A 20,871-nucleotide genomic window follows, 5' to 3' on the forward strand; every position below is an offset into this window, starting at 1 on the left:
AACAGACCGATGAGAAGAGCGCAGCAACAACAGATTAGTAAGTACATTCACTAACACCAACCATAGTGACATCTGGTGGCTACTACGTGCTGTCACAATTATTGCTAAATATTAAATTAGATTAGACTTGAAAATATGATTTTTAAAAACACATATAAGCGCATATAAGCAGCATGATCTTTATTTATGAAAACTATAAAATAGATAAATATTATATGCCATCATCGCATTGTATACATTTAACTAATATCACGATGACACTTCGGAACGGAACAGAGCAGCGTGTGTCTCTGATTTGTTTCCGGATTGCTTTTGCCGTTGCACGTCTCACGTCGTATTCGCGCCGGTGTTTGTTAGCATATGGCTAGTTGATAGCGTTGCTAACTGTGTGGCATTACTCGATTGATTTACGTGATGGTTCCCTAAAAAGTTACGTTTTTTATGCAACCATGGCTCTCTCGATGGAAACACAGCTCCAGAGTATCTTCGAAGATGTCGTGGTAATTCACTTCTTCATAGTTTGGTTTTAAAGCCAACGTTTGTTAGCATTTCAGGCAGCGTTAGCTTGTCCAATTAATATTCACCGTTAACCAGCTGTGGTCACGATCTTTTCAAATGAGATTGCAAGTGTTTTTATACACGATTGTGTTATCTAACTAGCTAACTGAGCAACTAAAATTGTAACGTCTTAGCTGACATTACCTAACAGTTAATTTAGGTTTATGTTTTAAAACAGCCCAGATTTTATGTAACGTTATCGTGTCTGTTCAATTAATTAAATATCCAATGATCCATTGCAAGTTTTATAGTTGAAATGTTTTACAATGCACATTGGGCCGAAGGTAATAGAAAAGTTGTTTTTTGTTTTCAAACCACTTGCGAAATTTCTTGTGATTTTTTTTTTTTTCCTGGCAGTGTTAATGCAGTGCGCTTAATTTAATATAAACATCAACCTTGCCACAGTAACGTTACTATGATATTTGTATGTATTCTGTCTGAGTAACTTATGCAGAAATGGGAACTTTCAACTATATGCATTATTATTGTATTCAAACCCGCAGCTGACAGGCATTCACTCTGCTACACTGTCCTCAAATCTCCACCATCAGCTGTTGTTCTGTAGCATATTCCGTCATCTGATCTCTTACTGTAACTTTACATAAACAACTCTAAAGAAATGATTATTTTGCGTTTAATCTGAAGAAAGTCAAGGATTAAAACGATGTGCTTCATATATTCATTTCTCACTGATGTTTCCCCTCTCGTTTTCCTAGAAAACTGAGATGATAGAAGAGGCCTTTGCTGGGTAAGAAGAATACAAATGCAACCCTCCTGTTAGCATTTAATCAAACATATAAAACCTTTTATCTTCTTTCTGTGGCTGTGTAACCCAAATGTATAGAGTAAACTGACAACTGTGTTGTGTTTTAGCATGTTTATGGATACTCCAGAGGATGAGAGGACTAAACTGATCAGTTGTCTGGGAGCCTTCAAAGAATACTGGGGAACATTACCACAGGTCTGTACACCCAGACAGACACACACACAGAGGGTGATATGGGATTGCCTGGATTGTAAAAATTGCCGCCTCTTCATTTTGCAGGAGTCTCATGAACAGTGTGTACAATGGATAGTGCGGTTCATACATAGCCAACACAGTCCCAAAAGAATCTCCTTCCTCTATGACTGTCTTGCAAAGGCCGTGGAGACTAATTTGTTACCACCAAGGTACACACACTGTCATACACACTTACAAAGGCATTCATTTTGAGGCTAGACAGATATATTGGGAGTCTAGAAATATTGGTTTATGAAGTCATTGCATTAACTTTCCTATCCTTTATCCTAATCTGCCCTGATCATTCATTCATTTAATTTTGTCTGTCTCTAGGATGGTGTGTGTAGCTCTGATAAACTCAGACAGTTTGGAGTGGGAGAGGACTCAGTTGTGGGCATTAACTTTCAAACTGATCCGCAAGATCATCGGGGGGGTGGACTATAAGGTCTCTGACACACACACTTTTTTTTCTGGAGTATTATAGCATTAATGTTATAACAATTTTTGTTTTTTTTACATTTCCTCAACTAGAACTCATACTGACCATACAACACGTCACTTGCTAAATACAAGAAAGTTTTATGACTCGATTTGGGGACAGTTGCTAACAGAGAGATCTGGCTTTTAACAGGAAATCCCAATATATGTCAAATATTTGCAAATCTTTAAGCTGTTACAAATTATTCTCAAAATTACATTATTTTTTCCAAACTTTTCCAGGGCCTCGTTGGCCTTTTCTCACAGTTTACTGTGAATGCAGTTTTTCTCTGCATGCAAAGCTTGCAGACACATGAAAATTTAAATCTTTTTTTAAACTTAAGGGTGTGTGTGTGTTTCAGGGTGTCCGGGATCTGTTGAAACCTATCCTGGACAAGATACAGGTTATTCCTACCACTGTCAGCTCAGCTATAGTCCAACAGCTTCTGGCTGCCAGAGAGGTACCCATCATCCTCTAATAAACTTTATTGTTCAGAATTTTTTACTTCAATGGCTTGTTTGAGCACTCTTCTATAAGATCACCAAATCTTTCAGTTTAATACAGTTTTATTTTGCATGTGTTCCAGGTGGTCGAGTATATTCTGGACAGAAATGCCTGTCTCCTGCCAGCCTACTTTGCCATTGCAGAAATCAGAAAACTGTATCCAGAGGGACAGCTGTCACACTGGGTAAGTATGCATTTCATATGTGTGTGTATATGTGCATATGTCTAAAGGTGGAGTCATGGCAACTGGACTCTCAGTTGCATTTCACCACCCATCCAAGCGGATTCATCAGTCTAAGAAAAAAAGCTGTAGTGGAACCTCCGTGGGTCTAACGACACTCACCTGATTTACATAGCTCAACTAGTGAGCCTATGGGTCTAGGGGCGGGGTGAAACCAACCTGGGAGATTAATTGGAGGTTCCAGTCCAGCTTTTTTCTTAGACTGATAAAGCCGCCTGGATGGGTGGTGAAATGTTTCGGCCTTAAAACTGAAAGTCCAGTTGCCATGACTCCACCTTTAGATAACTTCCCCTGGATGACTGAGAATCTTCAGACATATGTGCAGCTGTGTTTGTGTATTGCTAACAGTCTTTCTTTCCTACGGTTTCTTATGTTAATTCTCTTTTGTCTCTTTTCTGTCTCTTTCATCTGTAGCTTCTAGGCAGTTTGATATCAGACTTTGAGGACAGTTTTAGACCCACAGCCAGAATCAATTCTATTTGTGGTAAGATACACATAATCACACAAAACAAAGACATTTAGAATTTAATTATTCTCATAGCTTCTTGTTTTTGATAAGCTGTATCTTTTCTTCAAGCTTTCCAAAGCTTTAATGAATTTCTTTCAGTGAGATCAAAATATTAATCAGAATGTCTTTGGGGAAATTTGGTCTAAAATGGGCTTAGCAACACACACAAAAAACTGTATCCACTGTGATGGCGTTATGGCAGAAACGTCATGATCTGTTTAAATGTGAAAAGCAGGAGAATTACAGACCTATAACTTTAGCCAGCATCCAATCAAAAGTACAGGAGAGACCTCTACTCAATAGCCTAGAACAGTACATCTTTGTCAGATCAAAACAGTAGGAAAAGTTCAGCAAGTTTTATTTTTGCTTTATTTATGCTTCTACTTGATCGCATAACTGACATAATTTATGCCAAAGTGGGGTTCCTATGTTTCTAGTAAGAATCTGGTTATCTGGTATGCGCATTAGATGCAAGTAAAATGGGGGAATTCTGCATCTGCTGTCTTTTAGTGTTGTCTATTGTGATCTCCTTTTGTTTTTAACATTTATATGGATGATCTGTTAGTGCAGTTAAATGGATGAGAAACAGGGTATGTGGCAGGTACACATGAATGATTGGATTAATTTTCTGTCCATATGATCTGATATTAGTAATGTTAAAGGATGAGGCTGGTGATGTTTGGTTTTTTTTTTTTTTGTTTTTTTTAAATTTTTTATTTTCCACAAATCCCATACAAAGATGAAGCTAACAATGATATTTTTGTATATCTGTGAAAAATGCATGGTACATGCATCAGAGGATGTACAGTGGGTATAGAAAGTATTCAGACCCCTTTAAATTTTTCACTCTTTGTGTCATTGCAGCCATTTGCAAAAATCAAAAAAGTTCATTTTATTTCTCATTAATGTACACTCAGCACCCCATCTTGACAGAAAAAAACAGAAATGTAGAAATTTTTGCAAATGTATTAAAAAAGAAAAACTGAAATATCACATGGTCATAAGTATTCAGACCCTGTGCTCAGTATTGAGTAGAAGCACCCTTTTGAGCTAGTACAGCCATGAGTCTTCTTGGGAATGATGCAACAAGTTTTTCACACCTGGATTTGGGGATCCTCTGCCATTCTTCCTTGCAGATCCTCTCCAGTTCTGTCAGGTTGGATGGTGAACGTTGATGGACAGCCATTTTCAGGTCTCTCCAGAGATGCTCAATTGGGTTTAGGTCAGGGCTCTGGCTGGGCCAGTCAAGAACGGTCACAGAGTTGTTCCGAAGCCACTCCTTTGTTATTTTAGCTGTGTGCTTAGGGTCATTGTCCTGTTGAAAGGTGAACCTTCGGCCCAGTCTGAGGTCCTGAGCACTCTGGAAGAGGTTTTCTTCCAGGATATCTCTGTACTTGGCCGCATTCATCTTTCCTTCAATTGCAACCAGTCGTCCTGTCCCTGCAGCTGAAAAACACCCCCACAACATGATGCTCCCACCACCATGTTTCACTGTAGGGATTGTATTGGGCAGGTGATGAGCAGTGCCTGGTTTTCTCCACACATACCGCTTAGAATTAATGCCAAAAAGTTCAATCTTGGTCTCATCAGACCAGAGAATCTTATTTCTCATAGTCTGGGAGTCCTTCATGTGTTTTTTGGCAAACTCTATGCGGGCTTTCATGTGTCTTGTACTGAGGAGAGGCTTCCGTCAGGCCACTCTGCCATAAAGCCCAGACTGGTGGAGGGCTGCAGTGATAGTTGACTTTGTGGAACTTTCTCCCATCTCCCTACTGCATCTCTGGAGCTCAGCCACAGTGATCTTTGGGTTCTTCTCCCACGATTGCTCAGTTTGGCTGGACGGCCAGGTCTAGGAAGAGTTCTGGTCGTCCCAAACTTTTTCCATTTGAGGATTATGGAGGCCACTGTGCTCTTAGGAACCTTGAGTGCTGCAGAAATGATTTTGTAACCTTGGCCAGATCTGTGCCTTGCCACAATTCTGTCTCTGAGCTCCTTGGGCAGTTCCTTCGACCTCATGATTCTCATTTGCTCTGACATGCACTGTGAGCTGTAAGGTCTTATATAGACAGGTGTGTGCCTTTCCTAATCAAGTCCAATCAGTTTAATTAAACACAGCTGGACTCCATTGGAGGAACAGAACCATCTCAAGGAGGATCAGAAGAAATGGACAGCATGTGAGTTAAATATGAGTGTCACTGCAAAGGGTCTGAATACTTATGACCATGTGATATTTCAGTTTTTCTTTTTTAATAAATGTGCAAAAATTTCTACATTTCTGTTTTTTTCTGTCAAGATGGGGTGCTGAGTGTACATTAATGAGAAATAAAATGAACTTTTTTGATTTTGGCAAATGGCTGCAATGACACAAAGAGTGAAAAATTTAAAGGGGTCTGAATACTTTCCGTACCCACTGTATGTATTCAGTTCAGAAAAACCATGACTGTGTCATGCATCATCTCCTAATATGTCTTTACTGTTTGTGTTGTTTTCAGTTAGCAAAATAGCTGCCTGCTATGTATGTATATGCTGTATTGGGAGGAAGTGGGATGTTGTCTGAAAAATTCAAAGGTGTTTTGTGAGTTACAGATTTTCCTGTTTAGTCATTTCATGTGTAAATTTGTGTATTCACAGGGCGATGCAGCCTGTTACCAGTAGTGAATAACAGTGGGGCCATCTGTAACTCCTGGAAATTAGACCCTGCTACTCTTCGCTTCCCTCTGAGAGGCATGTTGCCATTTGATAAGGTAACATATGTACAGATACACACTATGCTAGCATGAGAACACGCACAGAAGCAATATTAATGTGTGTTTCTTGGATTTAGGATCTGTTTGAGCCACAGACGGGTTTGCTGCGCTATGTATTAGAACAGCCGTACTCAAGAGAGATGGTCTGCAACATGTTAGGACTCAACAAAGCGGTAAAGCAACCTCCTCTTCTGCTTTTGCTCCTTTGCATTTAGAGTATACCAGGCCCCCTACCTGCCAGCACTCTTGTAGTCCCTTTCACTCTTTCCTTTCTGTATTCGTTTTGCCATCCTACTCTTTCTCCTTCACTTATTCCTCTACCTCATTCTGTTCACATCTTAATTTCCTCCTTTTTGTTTTTCTGCGTTTTCTTTTTGTTTGTATTTACCTGGTTCTTTTCAGCATATATATATTTATTTTTTTATTTCTTTCTCCCCTTTTACTCCCTTGTAGTCCCTTGCTCTCTGGCGACCTAGCTAAATAAGACCATATGTAAAGCAAGCCAGTGCCATGAACTTCACCCATAATGCACTGGTGTTAGTTTTCCCTGTTGAGTTCATGCAGTTTCAACTCATCCCAGCTGACTGAGCACAGCCATCAACAGAGTTTGACCAGCTGTTTTTGTGCCTATACAGTGTGTTGCTAACACAAAACATTAATCAGTGCTGTATATTAGATTTTTTTCTTTGAACATGAACAATGAAGCCAGAACCAGGTTTGTTTTAATTGGCTGAGTTGATGCTAACTGTGCTGAACAGACAGTGAACAACTTAGCTCCTTAGTCACCTCTTTCTCTCTGTCTCTCCTTTCCCCCCTTCTGTTTCTTTCTCCTCCTATCTTTGTTTCTCTCTCTGGTTGTGTATTATGTTTGTCTCTCTGCCATGCGCACTCTAGACTCTGAACATTGCTCAGGTATGTCATTGTTCCTCTTCACGGTCACATGACCTACTAACTATAACCAGCCCATTGGATGCTTAGATTTTTAGGCACACCGTTGTCCTAGAAATGGGGAAACTGGACTCAAAAAGAGGAACAACAATTTGAAATGGATTAAAGAGAAATGCTACAGACCTTGAAATGGTCACAGCAGGGCTTTATAGGTGTATACTAAATAAAAAGACATACTGCTCAATATCTACTGGGCAACTACATAGATAATAAACAGCAGCAGGTAGATCAATGTACAGGCAGGCTGTTTATGGATCATTAACTTTGAATGATTTGGTCAGTTAATTAGGTGATATGCAAGTAAATTGTTTCTTGTCATTTTTAGTATTATCAGTTATATATGCTACTTCATTATCTCTGCTTTTAATACAGCAGAATAAGTACAGTGGCAATAAAATATTGATTAAAGCTACAGATCATCATTTTGTTAATATCCAATAACTATCAAACTTCTTGGTATAATGAGTATAAATGAAATTCCTGACTGTAATAATTGTTTTTTATTAATTTTATTTACATTAAAATATGCTTTTAGCCACAATTCACTTGGCATGTAGGTAATGCACATAGAAACAAAATAGTAAATCAGTTCTTATTTTCAGGGCCTTAGCAGCTCATTACTGCTTATAGCTTCAGTGTATATTCATGTTGGGGGTTTTTTTGTTTTTTTGGCTCGATTTATTGTTCAGTGCACCTTTGCCATGCTGTGGTCTAATGCCTAACATTTAGGGTTTTATTTACTGACACTGTAGTAGTTTGTGTTCCGTGCTGAGACAGCTGTGGTTTCTCTGGACTACAGTGTAAAGTCCCAGCCATCATATGCAGACTATAGTACCAGCTAACGATATATTAAGTATTTCTGACTTTAAACCCTGCTGTTGACATTTCAAGTGCTGCTGCACTGCATGTGTGGATGTAGTCTAGTCCTTGCCTGCTAGCGAGGTTGTCTCATGTGTAACTATTGCTGCTGCTTTCTGTTTGAATGGCCTGGGCAAAACTACACTATTTTTTATAATTAATGGTCTCCATTTTGGGCAGCAATGTACCTTATTTAATTATATTATACTGAGAACCTCTATCTGGACAAAGCATTTGTTAGGTTGTTGCTAGGCTGCTATAAGAAATAAAATTGGGATAAGCAGAATGTAAGAGACAGCTGTAGCAGGAAGATGCATTACTTATTAGTGAGAAATATTAGGATTAAATTTTAAGTTGGTGGATCTTGGAATGGTTTATTCTCACTGTCATGTCTTCTAGTTTAAGTTTAAACCAACATTTGCTTGTTGCTGGAATACAGTAGCAAACCTTTTTTTAAGACCATGCAGCAAATTAATGGCAGTAGGCAAAATGATAAAGGCTTGTAATTTGTAATTGTCATGCTCTAACTCAACACTTTTTTAGACCTTCACTTCTTTTCCGAAGAAAAGCTCTTGTCTCTCCAGGTTAGAGATGGGATGATATTGTCAGTGCTGACTATGGATGTGTTAATTAAAGTTGCAGCTTAAAAAAACAGAGGACATGACAGAGTGTGACACACAAAGCCGAATGCTCCTCACACTCAACTTTCACTTAGTTTTGCTGTAATATTTTAAGTGTTTGGGTTGGTGTTTTGCCCAGGTCAGGTGATGACTGATTCTGATTGGCTGTCTGGCTGGGGGATTGAACGCTGACTTGGTGTTGTGTGATTTTCACAGGTAATAAATATGGTGAGGGTTTTTGGGGTTTTTTGTTTGTTTGTTTCAGTTTGTAAGTTGATCGTTGTTAGTTAGTCACTTCATGATCTACAAGTCACTGGGACTACGAACATGATACTATTTTTTATTTTATTATATTTTTAATCTTGAAAAGATCAAAGTGACTGGAGGAAGCCTATCTTAAAAGTGTTTCTCTAACCATGATGGGCTAAAATGTTAAACTGATCCTAATGCAAAGTATTCAACCTCCAGTTTAATAACCACTGACATGTCATCAAGACTGTGGCATGTTAACACACCATGTGCAGCAATTGTCATGTTGTATTCAAGAGAGAATTCTTATGCAGCGCTAAAAGAGCTGAAATTATACGAAAATGCAAATACACATTTGTCTGTGGTTGATAACTTGAAAAGACAAACTAAGAAAGAAGTTACCTAAGTGATCTTCATTTAGAGAAAAATGATTTATTGTAGAGAAAGTTAAATTACATTATATTTCACCTAGATTTACTGATGTATTTTAAGCTGGTCGTAATAAATAAACAGGCTGCCCTGGTTGAGATTTTAGTAGGTGATAATTAGGGTTACAGATCAGTCATTTATATGCTTGTAGAAAACTGGTTTTTGGAGGAACTTTCTTAGTCATTTGGATGTTTTCTTTGGAGACACAACATCTGCCTGTGGATCCTTCTCTCTGTCTTTTCCATCTCTCTCTTACCATCTCTCCTGTGCAAGCATGTGCGTCTGTGTGTATGTTTTGGGATGGGGCAAGACAAGCCATGGTCAGCTCCTCTTCTTCCCAATCACAACACTTCGTCACCTTTCCACACCTGTTAGCCTGCATGCAGGAATGTGTAGTACTGTTTGGTTTAGTGTTGTGCTGTGCTGTTGTTCTGTGCCTTATTGTACTGCTCTGTGCTGTTCAGTCGCTTGCTATGCTGTCTCAGTTGTACGAAAAGGTCTCAGATAAGTCCTTTAGTGCAGACATCCTCATGTCTTCACAGCCATCCAAAGCATGCACCAACCCCAGCCTTGCTGTACACTATGCTACATGGCCTTAAGTTAAAATTATTAGGCAGAAACTGTGCAGCAAACTATTGGCCATTTCTGACTTTCTTAATTCCCTTCCCTTTCTCCTCCTGTCTTTCATTGAAAATCCCCTTCACATATGGAACTCACAACATTGCTGGTTCAGTTACCACATGGAGGTTGACATGCAATTTGACTTTATATTGAAATAGTTTGTTCCTGGATGAAGTGATCATTTCAGTTACATTATGTTCATTTGGTGAATTGTGATGGCGTTCTAGTGCCATGCTAAAAAGTAAATAAAATTGAAATTTCAAAAGTAAATAAAACTGAAATCTGAAATATTTAGAATAAAATCCCAGTATTTGGAGAATAAAGTTGGAATATTCTATGAATAAATTCAGATTTTATAGAAAATTGACTGAATCTGTCAGATTTCTCCTGGGAAGAACCTCCTGAGAAAGGGTGAAAACTTAGTGTTAGTCAACAAATGGAGGATTTAGTAGTAGAATACTTCAGGATTTAACAGCAAGGAAATCCTTTTATCTGTTGGCCTATCGATACCAAATTATTGTTAGTATTCAGACACGTAAGTGGCAGTGCACCAAGGAGAAAGAAGCACAACAAATGATCCAAAACTTGGTCTTCTCCTTTAGTTCCCAATCACAACACCTGAGACAATAAGTTTATTCTTGGAAGTTTCTGATTTGAATCTCAGGACTTTTTAAAGCATGCAATTAAAATGCTGTTGTAGTAATTCACATTAAAGTGTAGAATAATTTGTTAGTCACACTAATTGTAAAATACCAATCAATGGGGAAGGCTCAGGAGTTGAGAGTAACTTTTCCACAAAGACAGTGTTGGTGCTCGATCTCATCATGTCCATGTCAGTGTCTTTGGTCCCAGCACTGAATCCCAAATTGCCAGACTAATACCTTGTACTGTAGCTCACTGCCATCAGTAATGTATTATTGTAATTTTATTTTTATTGAATTAGTTACACATTAATCCGCATTTCTGGGTTGTGCTGTTGTAGGATAGGATTTTCAAATGCAATCCTTTGGTAAATATTGTAAAAACTAGTTATCTTCTTGCATTGTCCTAGTTTGCTCATTACTTGTCTGGATTTGATGTGACTCTCACAGCTTTCATTAGTCTCTAAATCTCAAGTCTCAAATATCTACAAGCTTCTCCTGTGATTGTTTAATGTACTCTGTGTAAGAACATTATGTAAGATTTCTGCAACCTTTTGTGTACACTGGAGCTGTAGTGCAACATTTCACAGTAATTAAAATAATTGTGTCCAAATTATAGTGAGGCAAATTACTAGAGCTCCTACATTACAACATCACAGGAAAATTACTAAAACATTCAGGAAGGACAGCGGTTACAATAAGTTGCACCCAATTGAACTAGGCAGGAAGGAGATGCAGTTTTGCATGCAAAGGATGAGGAAAAGGGTTTAGCATTGGATTTTGTTTGAAGTATATTGATGATGATCTTCATTTTGTCCCTTCCTCTTTTTGTTTTTTCTCCCCTTCTTTCCCTCTCTCCTCTCTTTTTCTGTCTGTTTCTGTGAACATCTTCTCCTCCGTTTCTGTTTAACCCTTTACCATCCTTTAACCCTCCCCTGCCAGCATAAGCAGCGTTGCCCGGTGCTAGAGGAGCAGCTGGTGGACCTAGTGGTATATGCCATGGAGCGCTCTGAGACTGAGGAACACTTCGACGCCGATATCGGAGGAACTAGCCAGCTTCTGTGGCAGCATCTCTCATCCCAGCTCATCTTCTTTGTATTGTTTCAGTTTGCAAGCTTTCCACACATGGTGCTGTCATTACATCAGAAGGTGAGGAGGCAGAGAGGGTTAATGCTCACACATCTGAAAAATATATAAAATCAGAGTGACTTACAGGTACTTAGTACTTATGGGATGGTGTGTTGGTGCATCAGTTTATGTGATTAATAGTGTAAATGTAAATGATTTCATAGGAAAAATAATATTTTCACTATGAAGCCAAGCAGTTCACTCACAGCTCAGGTAGTAACATAATGGAAATTAGTTTCTATTACTCTTGAAAGAGTTAAGGTAAATCCTGTCACATACATACAACCTATTAGTTAAGCAAATACTGTACAAACTCTCTGGCCATTAGGCCGTAGGCATGATAGTGTTTTATTTTTATTAAACTGATTAAATTATTTTATCTGTTACTAGTGTTTTTCTTCCCTTTCCACTCTTTTTTGTTGCAGCTTGCAGGTAGAGGTCTTATTAAAGGACGGGACCACCTGATGTGGGTGCTGCTGCAGTTTATATCAGGAAGCATTCAGAAAAACGCCTTAGCTGACTTCCTGCCTGTCATGAAGCTCTTCGACCTGCTTTACCCAGAAAAAGAGGTACATGTCAGACAAATGAATTTGGTGCTGCATTATTATTATTACAGGTGCTTTTCACAGGTCAGCAGTATTAGTGGAGGCAGTAACAGTATTAGACGTGTTCATTCAGTTGTAGTTTTCCCACTAAAGATACTGATAACATCTGATTTATCTGTGTATATTCAGTGCATCCCAGTTCCTGACACTAGCAAGCCCCAGTCAACTCATTCCTTTGCCATGACCTGCATCTGGATCCACCTGAACCGCAAAGCTCAGAACGACAACTCCAAACTACAAATACCCATACCACACTCTTTAAAACTGCACCATGAGTATGTATCTTAAAATACTTAGCCACAAAATATGTATGTCAAGGCAATAAGTACCTAACATCTGAGCTCATGTGAGTCTCCCTACCTTTGGTCTGCTAGGTTTCTCCAGCAGTCGTTACGAAACAAGAACCTGAGCATGTCTGACTATAAGATTGCCCTGCTGTGTAACGCCTACAGCACCAACTCAGAATGCTTCACCTTGCCAATGGGCGTGCTAGTAGAGACCATCTACGGAAACGGTTCTGCGAGGATCAACCTGCCCGGTACCAACTGTATGGCATCAGGATCTGTCACCCCGCTGCCCATGAACCTGTTGGATTCGCTCACAGTACATGCAAAGATGAGGTAGGGGAAAACAGCTGGATTGGGCAGAAAACTGAAAATTTTACTTAAGTATAAGGGTTGGTAGATGATCAGTGGGAAGAGAGATACACAGATACCTTGTTAACGTGCACATATTTGTTAATCTAACCTAATTCTCCTCATCGGTCTGCCCGTTTGTCCAGTCTGATCCATAGCATTGCCACACGGGTGATAAAGCTGGCCCATGCTAAGTCCAGTGTTGCCCTGGCCCCTGCACTGGTGGAAACATACAGTAGACTGTTGGTCTATATGGAGATCGAGTCACTGGGCATCAAAGGATTCATCAGTGAGTACATTTTAATTTGCTAAAAATGTCCACTGTGCTGATGAGTAGTTAATATCAAATACCAAAAGCATTAAGTGTAAAATGTAGTTGTTTTAGTATCATGTCATTGTGTTCCTTAAAGATAATAGTTGTCATTGATTGTCACAGTATTTGTCTGTTGTGAACATGAGCATGACTCAGAGAGGAAAATCTAAATCTTTGTGTGTCTGGTCCGTTTCAAGTGATATAATTCTTCCAGTGTGTTCTGGCCCAATTTGTATTCATTCATCACTGCCTGTGCTCTGGGTTGGATTGTTAGCCGACACATGCTGAATAATGTCACTGTGTACCTGTTCAGGCCAGTTGCTGCCCAACGTGTTTAAGTGTCATGCATGGGGAATCCTTCACACGTTACTGGAGATGTTCAGCTACAGGATGCACCACATCCAGCCGCACTACAGAGTCCAGCTTCTGAGTCACCTGCACAGTCTCGCTGCTGTACCGCAGACCAACCAGAATCAACTGCATCTCTGGTAGTGTGACCATGCACAGACAATATATCTAACATAATTACAACCTCACTACATGATTACAGATACTGCCGGGCAGTTTACAGGCTGCTAATGATCTCTCGTCATCCTTCTTGCTGCCCCTGTCTCTTTCCTCAGTGTTGAGAGCACAGCTCTGCGGTTGATCACAGCGCTGGGGAGTTCAGAGGTGCAGCCCCAGTTCACCCGCTTCCTCAATGACCCAAAGACAGTTCTGTCAGCCGAGTCTGAGGAGCTGAACCGAGCCCTGATCCTCACCTTAGCCAGAGCCACACACGTCACCGGTAGCTTTAGCTTTTTCTTTATTCTTTTTCATTTTCTTGCATCCTTAGTTCTATTAGTTATCAATACATCTGACTGATTTATGTCTTTGTTCCCAGTTTGAACTTGAATATATTTATTTAAGGTGCTATGGTCACCCACCTTGTCTGTGTGTAGACTTTTTCACAGGATCAGACTCCATCCATGGGACTTGGTGTAAAGACATTCTGCAAACCATCATGAGCTTCACGCCTCATAACTGGGCTTCACACACACTGTCCTGCTTTCCTGCCCCACTACAGGTGCATGTGCTCACTTTGACTGAAATGACACTGACAGCCTGATATTTTGTTCTTTGTCCAATCACAGTCCTTAATCCTGCTGTTGGTCCCCCCTCTCTTCCCCTCAGGCGTTCTTCAAACAGAACAATGTTCCTCAGGAGTCTCGTTTCAACCTGAAGAAGAACGTGGAAGAGGAGTACCGGAAGTGGAAGTCCATGACCAATGAGAACGACATCATTACCCACTTCTCCATGCAGGGCTCACCCCCTCTGTTTCTCTGTCTGCTGTGGAAAATGCTGCTGGAGACTGACCACATAAACCAGATAGGCTTCAGGTGGGCTGTCATTACTTTGTGTTTATGAAGACCTGACAGTTGTACGCTCAGTGGGCACTTTATTAGACAACTGAAATAAATCCTTCCTTCATAAAAGCGTCTTTACACCAGAGATGAGTCTCTATTATTTAATCTAGCCTCATAGATATAAATGGCTAGGACAAAATAATAGAAACAGCAGTCAGTCATGAGAACCACAGTGCAAACTACATCTTCCAAAATGATCGTTCAGTTGAATTCTCACTTCCCTGCAACATTTTCAACAAAAAGTGAACGTTATCACTTTTATGAAGGGGGGGTTTGTTTCACTATCTACTATCTAATAATTAGATAGTAGGTTATGGAATACACACTAAGCTGCCAACAGAGTGTTCATTAAGCATCACAGGGGCATTCCTTTGTGTCTACACATCATCTGCAGCTAATTGATTCAGAGAGAGAGAATACGCTTGTGATTGTATCCCTCAGGGTCTTGGAGCGCATCGGGGCTCGTGCACTGGTGGCTCATGTGCGAACGTTTGCAGACTTCCTTGTCTACGAGTTCTCAACCTCAGCTGGGGGACAGCAGCTCAACAAGTGCATTGAAATACTCAATGACATGGTCTGGAAATACAACATAGTCACACTGGACAGACTAATTCTGTGTCTGGTGAGGCTAAACTCATACAGAGAAATACACTGGGTTAATTAGTACAATGCAGACGACTTTGTCTCCTTTAATAATGACAAGGTCCATGTGTCCTGTTCTTCCCCCACTAGGCCATGCGTAGCCATGAAGGGAACGAGGCTCAGGTTTGTTACTTCATAATCCAGCTGCTGCTGCTGAAGCCCAATGACTTCAGGAATCGAGTCAACGATTTTGTCAAAGAAAACGCTCCCGAGCACTGGCTGCAGAGTGACTGGCACAACAAGCACATGAGCTACCACAAGGTACATGTAACAAAAATATGATTTCAGAGGAAAAAAGTTATACGAAGACAACTCGAATGCAATGGTTAAAAAGGTATTTGTTATTCTCCATCCAACTAGAAATACCCAGAGAAGCTGTACTTTGAAGGTCTTGCGGATCAAGTCAACCCTCCTATGCAGGTCCAGCCTCAGTACCTGCCCATCTATTTTGGCAATGTGTGCCTGCGCTTCCTGCCTGTCTTTGACATTGTTATCCACCGCTTCCTGGAGCTTCTTCCTGTCTCCAAGTCTCTGGAAACTCTGTTGGACCATCTGGGAGGGCTGTACAAGTTTCACGGTGAGTGTCTGTGAATGTAGAGAAAGTTGTGTGGATGAAAAACAATTACATGTTTGAGACTAAGAAAAGAAGAAAGAGCAATAAATAGAACAATGGCAAGGTGAAGGAGAGCCATATGTGATAGAAATGTTTAGACAATGATTTGTGAACAGTGACCAGTAATTACAGTTGGATTTGTGTCCAGACCGCCCAGTCACCTACCTGTACAACACTCTTCACTACTACGAACGACATCTGAGAGACAGAACCAACCTGAAGAGAAAGCTGGTGCATGCCATCATGTCCTCACTGAAGGTATACAATGCAAAGACAATACACATATAATCATATTTACGTGATCTGATATTTATTAAAATCATACATGCATGTTGTTTCTTGTTTTGTGTAGATAAACCAGTGTTGTTTATAATTATTAGCAGCAGTATCTGTGTAATGATTCGTCTTTTACAGGACAACCGCACCCCAGGTTGGTGCCTCAGTGAAACCTATCTGAAGTTTGGCATGAACCCCAGAGAGGACAATGTGTGGAACCCTGATGACACCTACTACTGCAAGCTGATTGGACGCCTGGTGGACAATATCCTTCATTAATCTCATCCTATTGGCAGATGGATCTATCACTGTTTAAAAGAGCATTACCCTTTTACTGACAAGTGCTAAAGTCATGGCCCTCTGGGGCAGCTGAATATATTTACTGTACTGCAGTTACAAGTCTTCCAATGCCTCTTTGCTTTATAGAGCAGCGTAGTTAATTTAATCTCAGCTCCTTTTATTGCACAGTGTTTAATCTCAGCTCCTTTTATTGCACAGTGGGGTCGTTACAATAGAAAAGGTACTAAAAGAAGATGGACCCTATGTGAGTCATGCATTGACAGTGTTACAAAGAGTATTTATTCAAACTGTAACACTCCACATCCCTGTCAATATAAAACGTTTTCCACTTTAGTGATTTATGTCCTCCTTAACTCTCCTTCACCCATGGCAGGAAAGTCACCTGGTCCTTTTCCTAACTGTGACTGGAGATTCAATGAGTTCCCCAACCCTGCGGCTCATGCCCTGCATGTCACCTGTGTCGAGCTAATGGCTCTGGCAGTGCCGGGAAAAGATGTTGGCAATGCTCTGCTCAATGTTGTGTTGAAGAGGTATGACAAGCAAATGGCCTGCCGTCTTTAAACTGATCACAGCTGGGACTGTGCTGATAAAAATCACCTCAAATTCATGATTTTAGCTAATTTAAAAGATATTTTTAGCATTCTGTTAGGAGTGTGCACTCTGGTGCTTTGCAGATTCATACAAAATCTAATCCATGAAAATATCACTTTATGTTCTCCTCTCAACTATTAGCCAACCACTGGTTCCCAGAGAGAACATTACAGCGTGGATGAATGCCATTGGACTTGTGATCACCGCATTGCCTGTAAGAAAAACATTTCTGGAAGTTATTGACAGTCCTTTGATATTTGCTGTATTAACACCTGTGTTCTGTCTCAGGAGCCCTACTGGATTGTTCTCCATGACCGCATTGTGTCTGTGATTGGATCTCCAGCCCTGACGTCAGAGACAGAGTGGGCAGGTTATCCCTTCGCCTTGCTGGACTTCACAGCCTGCCACCAGAGCTATAGTGAAATGAACTGCAGTTACGTGCTTGCACTGGCACATGCCGTGTGGCATCACTCGTCCATCGGACAGCTGTCTTTGATTCCCAAGTAAGGAGGTCTTTCTTATGCTCTTCTGTTGCATTCTTTTCTCTTTGACCTTTTTTAGCTCAGGTATAATTTATGATTGCCATGTTACCATAAATCTGCATAGATTTCTGTCAGAGACTCTGAAGCCCATCGTCCAGACAGAGTTTCAGTTACTCTATGTGTATCACCTGGTGGGCCCGTTCCTGCAGCGCTTCCAGCAGGAGAGGACGCGATGCATGTTGGAGGTATGCACATGAGTTTCATCATAGATGACAAGCTCAGAAAGTATGATAAAACAAATTTTAAATGTGTATTATGTTCAATTTTTTTTTAATTTAAAGTAATAAATTAAAGTTCTGACATTCTGTGTGGTATTTTGTGCTTTTTTTTTTTTTTTAAATTTGCAAAATTGAATATTCATGCATGTGGATATTTCAGATTGGTGTGGCCTTCTATGAAATGCTTCAGAATGTGGACCAACACAGCCAACATCTCAGCTACATGGACCCAATCTGTGATTTCCTCTATCACATCAAATACATGTACACTGGAGACAGCGTGAAGGAGCAGGTGAGTTGTGTGTGTGTGTGCACACTCTGGAGATATGGCCTTACTGTTCATCCCATCCATGTAAATAACTGAATTTTAGGAATAATGACTTGGTTTATAGTTCGGTTAGAGAAGGGGTGGGCAGTCCAGGTCCTTGACGGCTTCTGACCGACTAAACACACCAGATCCTGGTGATCAGCATTATTGAAGAACAAGTGGGGCCGTGGCTCTCAAGGAGCAGGGTTACCCACCCCTGGGTTTGATGTAGTCTCCTGGAATTGGCTGTAGGTTTGTGGGTATGTCCATATTTCCTTAACTAATGTTCTTGCCCAACCCAGAAGCTATTCTGGTCCACCATCCTGCGGACCATCCCAAAGCTTTTATTCCTGCTGTGAGGAGCTAGAATCAAGGAGACTGCCTGAAGGAGACATGAGTGAGGACACCAGAGACCATCCCTTGGATGTTCTGAAGCAATATGATTACTGATAAATAGGCATCAGTATTGTAAAGACTTCAGTGAAGGATGGTTTCGTTTTTCCACTTTCTCATGTCCCCTCCAGGCAGCCTCCACACTCCTGAGAGCCAGGTCAGTCTTAAAGATGGCAGACCAGAGTGACCTCTGGTTTTAATGATGCATGATCAGTTAAGAGATTTAGGATGAATACAAATGAATTTTTAACAGCAGATTAATGAACTTGAGGCTTAGACAAGTGTAAATCAACCTTTTTAAAATAGTTTATTGAACAAAGCCACTGTTGTACACAGCTTGAGAATTCTAGATAGGTATTCTCTAATTACCCAAAGTAGCATTGTTTGAGCTGTGTAAGATGTTTCACCTCTCATCCAACAATCTCCTCCAGTTCTGACTGGGGAGTCCCAGGTGTTCATCTAGTAACTTCAGTAGAGCTGTTAACATCCTGATGACCACTGAGGCTGCGTGTGTGTGTGAATGGGTATTAAACTGCCTGAAGGAGGATGTCAGGACTGCACTGGGACTGGATCATAAGTGGCGTCTTAGACCATCAGCTCTGTTCAGTGATGGATGCTCCAGTTTGACATAGATTTTTTTTCTTTAACTTCTCTTTCAGCCTTTGTCTTCACTGGCCAGAACATGCACATTGCTGTTTTTAAAACATGTCCTCACCCTGAGGAGTTGGCTGTCTCGTTGGGCCATGCACTCATCAAGCAGTTGTTTTCTTTCTCCAGCAGTGAACTGCATGTACCACATTGTTCTGCCTATGTGTGGACCAGAGTGTTGCTGGGTTCGAATTTAGCAGGATGTGCTGTGTGTTGAAAATCCTCCAGCCATGTATGGCAGGACAGTGTTGTGGTGGATTTGGATGAAGGCTCACTGGGGATAGCCACAGGTTGTAAGTACTTCCTCTCTGCATCTCTGCTGCTTTTCTTTCCTCTCTGCTTTTCTTTTCCTCTCTGCCCTTGTACAACTTGTGGCTATCACCAGTGAGCTTTCATCCAAATCCCAAAGATCCTCTACACAGACAAAGCAGAACAATGTCATACATGCAGTTCACTGCTGGAGAAAGAAAACAACTGCTTGATGAGTGCATGGCCCAACGAGACAGCCAACTCCTCAGGGTGAGGACATGTTTTAAAAACAGCAATGTGCATGTTCTGGCCAGTGAAGACAAAGGCTGAAAGAGAAGTTAAAGAAAAAAAATCTATGTCAAACTGGAGCATCCATCACTGAACAGAGCTGATGGTCTAAGACGCCACTTATGATCCAGTCCCAGTGCAGTCCTGACATCCTCCTTCAGGCAGTTTAATACCCATTCACACACACACGCAGCCTCAGTGGTCATCAGGATGTTAACAGCTCTACTGAAGTTACTAGATGAACACCTGGGACTCCCCAGTCAGAACTGGAGGAGATTGTTGGATGAGAGGTGAAACATCTTCAAGCAAGTCTAATTGCCTACTTTTAGCAAATGGGGGTATCCCATAACCTGTCTGAATGATGATGACCTCAACCACTGTACTGTTCACTTGAACTGATTAGTCATTATCAAATTATCCATCTATGGCTATTTGTCTAGGTGGAGAAAATCATCATGACTTTGCGCCCAGCCATGAAGCTGCGTCTGCGCTTCATCACACACAGCAGCATGATAGAGACTTCATCAGCTGTCACCACTGCCTCCACTTCCTCCTCCACCCCTCAGCTCCCACCATCCTCACTGTCATCGTCCACTGCAGCCGCCTCGCCCTCCTCCACCCAGCACACACACACACCTATGTAGGGAGCAAAGGTAAACACAAACAGTTGCAATCATGAAGACAGATGTTCACACATTACAGTCAAATCAGGCTTTTGAAACATTTTGTATTTGTTCGTGGATTTTTTTAAATGTAAGGATTGTACATTTTTATTCTGCCTTTACAAAGGAACACTGGAGAGCTGTCTTTTTGTTGTTGTTGTTGTGAGCACAACCTGTTCATAAAAACATCCTATTTCCAAAAAAATCCAACTTATTTCTGAGTGGGAAAACAGGCTGCTGCCTAGGAAAGAAAACTAATCACTGACGGATTTCAGCAGCACAAATGCATTTAGAACGTATCAATGAAGTAAAAGATCTAGCAAAACATTTTGTGAGCAAGTTCTCTCTGTACAATATTTATCAGCCTTTTCTTCAGCAGGCTCACAAAGACACAGCATTATTACTTTTGTTTATAGTCATTTTTATATTGGACATTATTTCAATTAAAAATATTTTGATGATTTCTCGTGTCAGATTCTTATTTATTCTTTCTTGCACACATACAAAGGGAAGAAAAGTTGTTTTTTTTGCTGCAGCATCTGTTGCTAAAATCCCACACTCAAAGTCCAGGCTTTCTTTATTTCAAAAAAATGCTGTTTGTTCATAGCAAATACCACACTGTGTCTGCCATCACATGCCCTGGAGAAACACCT

The 20,871-nt window shown here is 40.6% G+C and overlaps 1 protein-coding gene across 2 annotated transcripts; it reads left to right on the top strand.

Annotated features, from left to right (window-relative positions):
* The first annotated feature begins 315 nt into the window (after positions 1-315).
* med23 (mediator complex subunit 23) lies at positions 316-20,681 on the top strand. Of its 2 annotated transcripts, XM_026318601.1 has the most exons (31): positions 316-500; positions 1,275-1,306; positions 1,432-1,519; positions 1,604-1,728; positions 1,892-2,003; positions 2,398-2,496; positions 2,623-2,724; positions 3,196-3,265; positions 5,921-6,033; positions 6,114-6,209; positions 6,931-6,948; positions 11,345-11,551; positions 11,956-12,099; positions 12,265-12,410; positions 12,510-12,755; positions 12,917-13,059; positions 13,397-13,571; positions 13,707-13,870; positions 14,025-14,149; positions 14,257-14,462; positions 14,931-15,111; positions 15,222-15,392; positions 15,492-15,708; positions 15,893-16,002; positions 16,159-16,285; positions 16,685-16,850; positions 17,053-17,125; positions 17,200-17,414; positions 17,518-17,638; positions 17,832-17,963; positions 19,997-20,681. In XM_026318601.1, the coding sequence occupies exons 1-31, from the start codon at positions 450-452 to the stop codon at positions 20,198-20,200; spliced, it is 4,179 nt and encodes a 1,392-aa protein (XP_026174386.1). In that variant the 5' UTR covers positions 316-449; the 3' UTR covers positions 20,201-20,681. The 2 variants fall into 2 exon arrangements, with proteins under 2 accessions (XP_026174386.1, XP_026174387.1); XM_026318602.1 differs by lacking the exon at positions 6,931-6,948.
* The last annotated feature ends 190 nt before the right edge of the window (positions 20,682-20,871 follow it).

The sequence above is a fragment of the Mastacembelus armatus genome, chromosome 24 (genome assembly GCF_900324485.2).
Source record: "Mastacembelus armatus chromosome 24, fMasArm1.2, whole genome shotgun sequence".
Classification (NCBI taxonomy): domain Eukaryota; kingdom Metazoa; phylum Chordata; class Actinopteri; order Synbranchiformes; family Mastacembelidae; genus Mastacembelus; species Mastacembelus armatus.

Excerpts from the sequence above, each read along its gene's own strand:
- med23 (XM_026318601.1), top strand. The coding sequence starts at position 450 with ATGGCTCTCTCGATGGAAACACAGCTCCAGAGTATCTTCGAAGATGTC. Across the intron at positions 1,307-1,431 it reads ATAGAAGAGGCCTTTGCTGG|CATGTTTATGGATACTCCAG; the intron begins GTAAGAAGAATA and ends GTTGTGTTTTAG. Across the intron at positions 15,393-15,491 it reads AGCACATGAGCTACCACAAG|AAATACCCAGAGAAGCTGTA; the intron begins GTACATGTAACA and ends CCATCCAACTAG.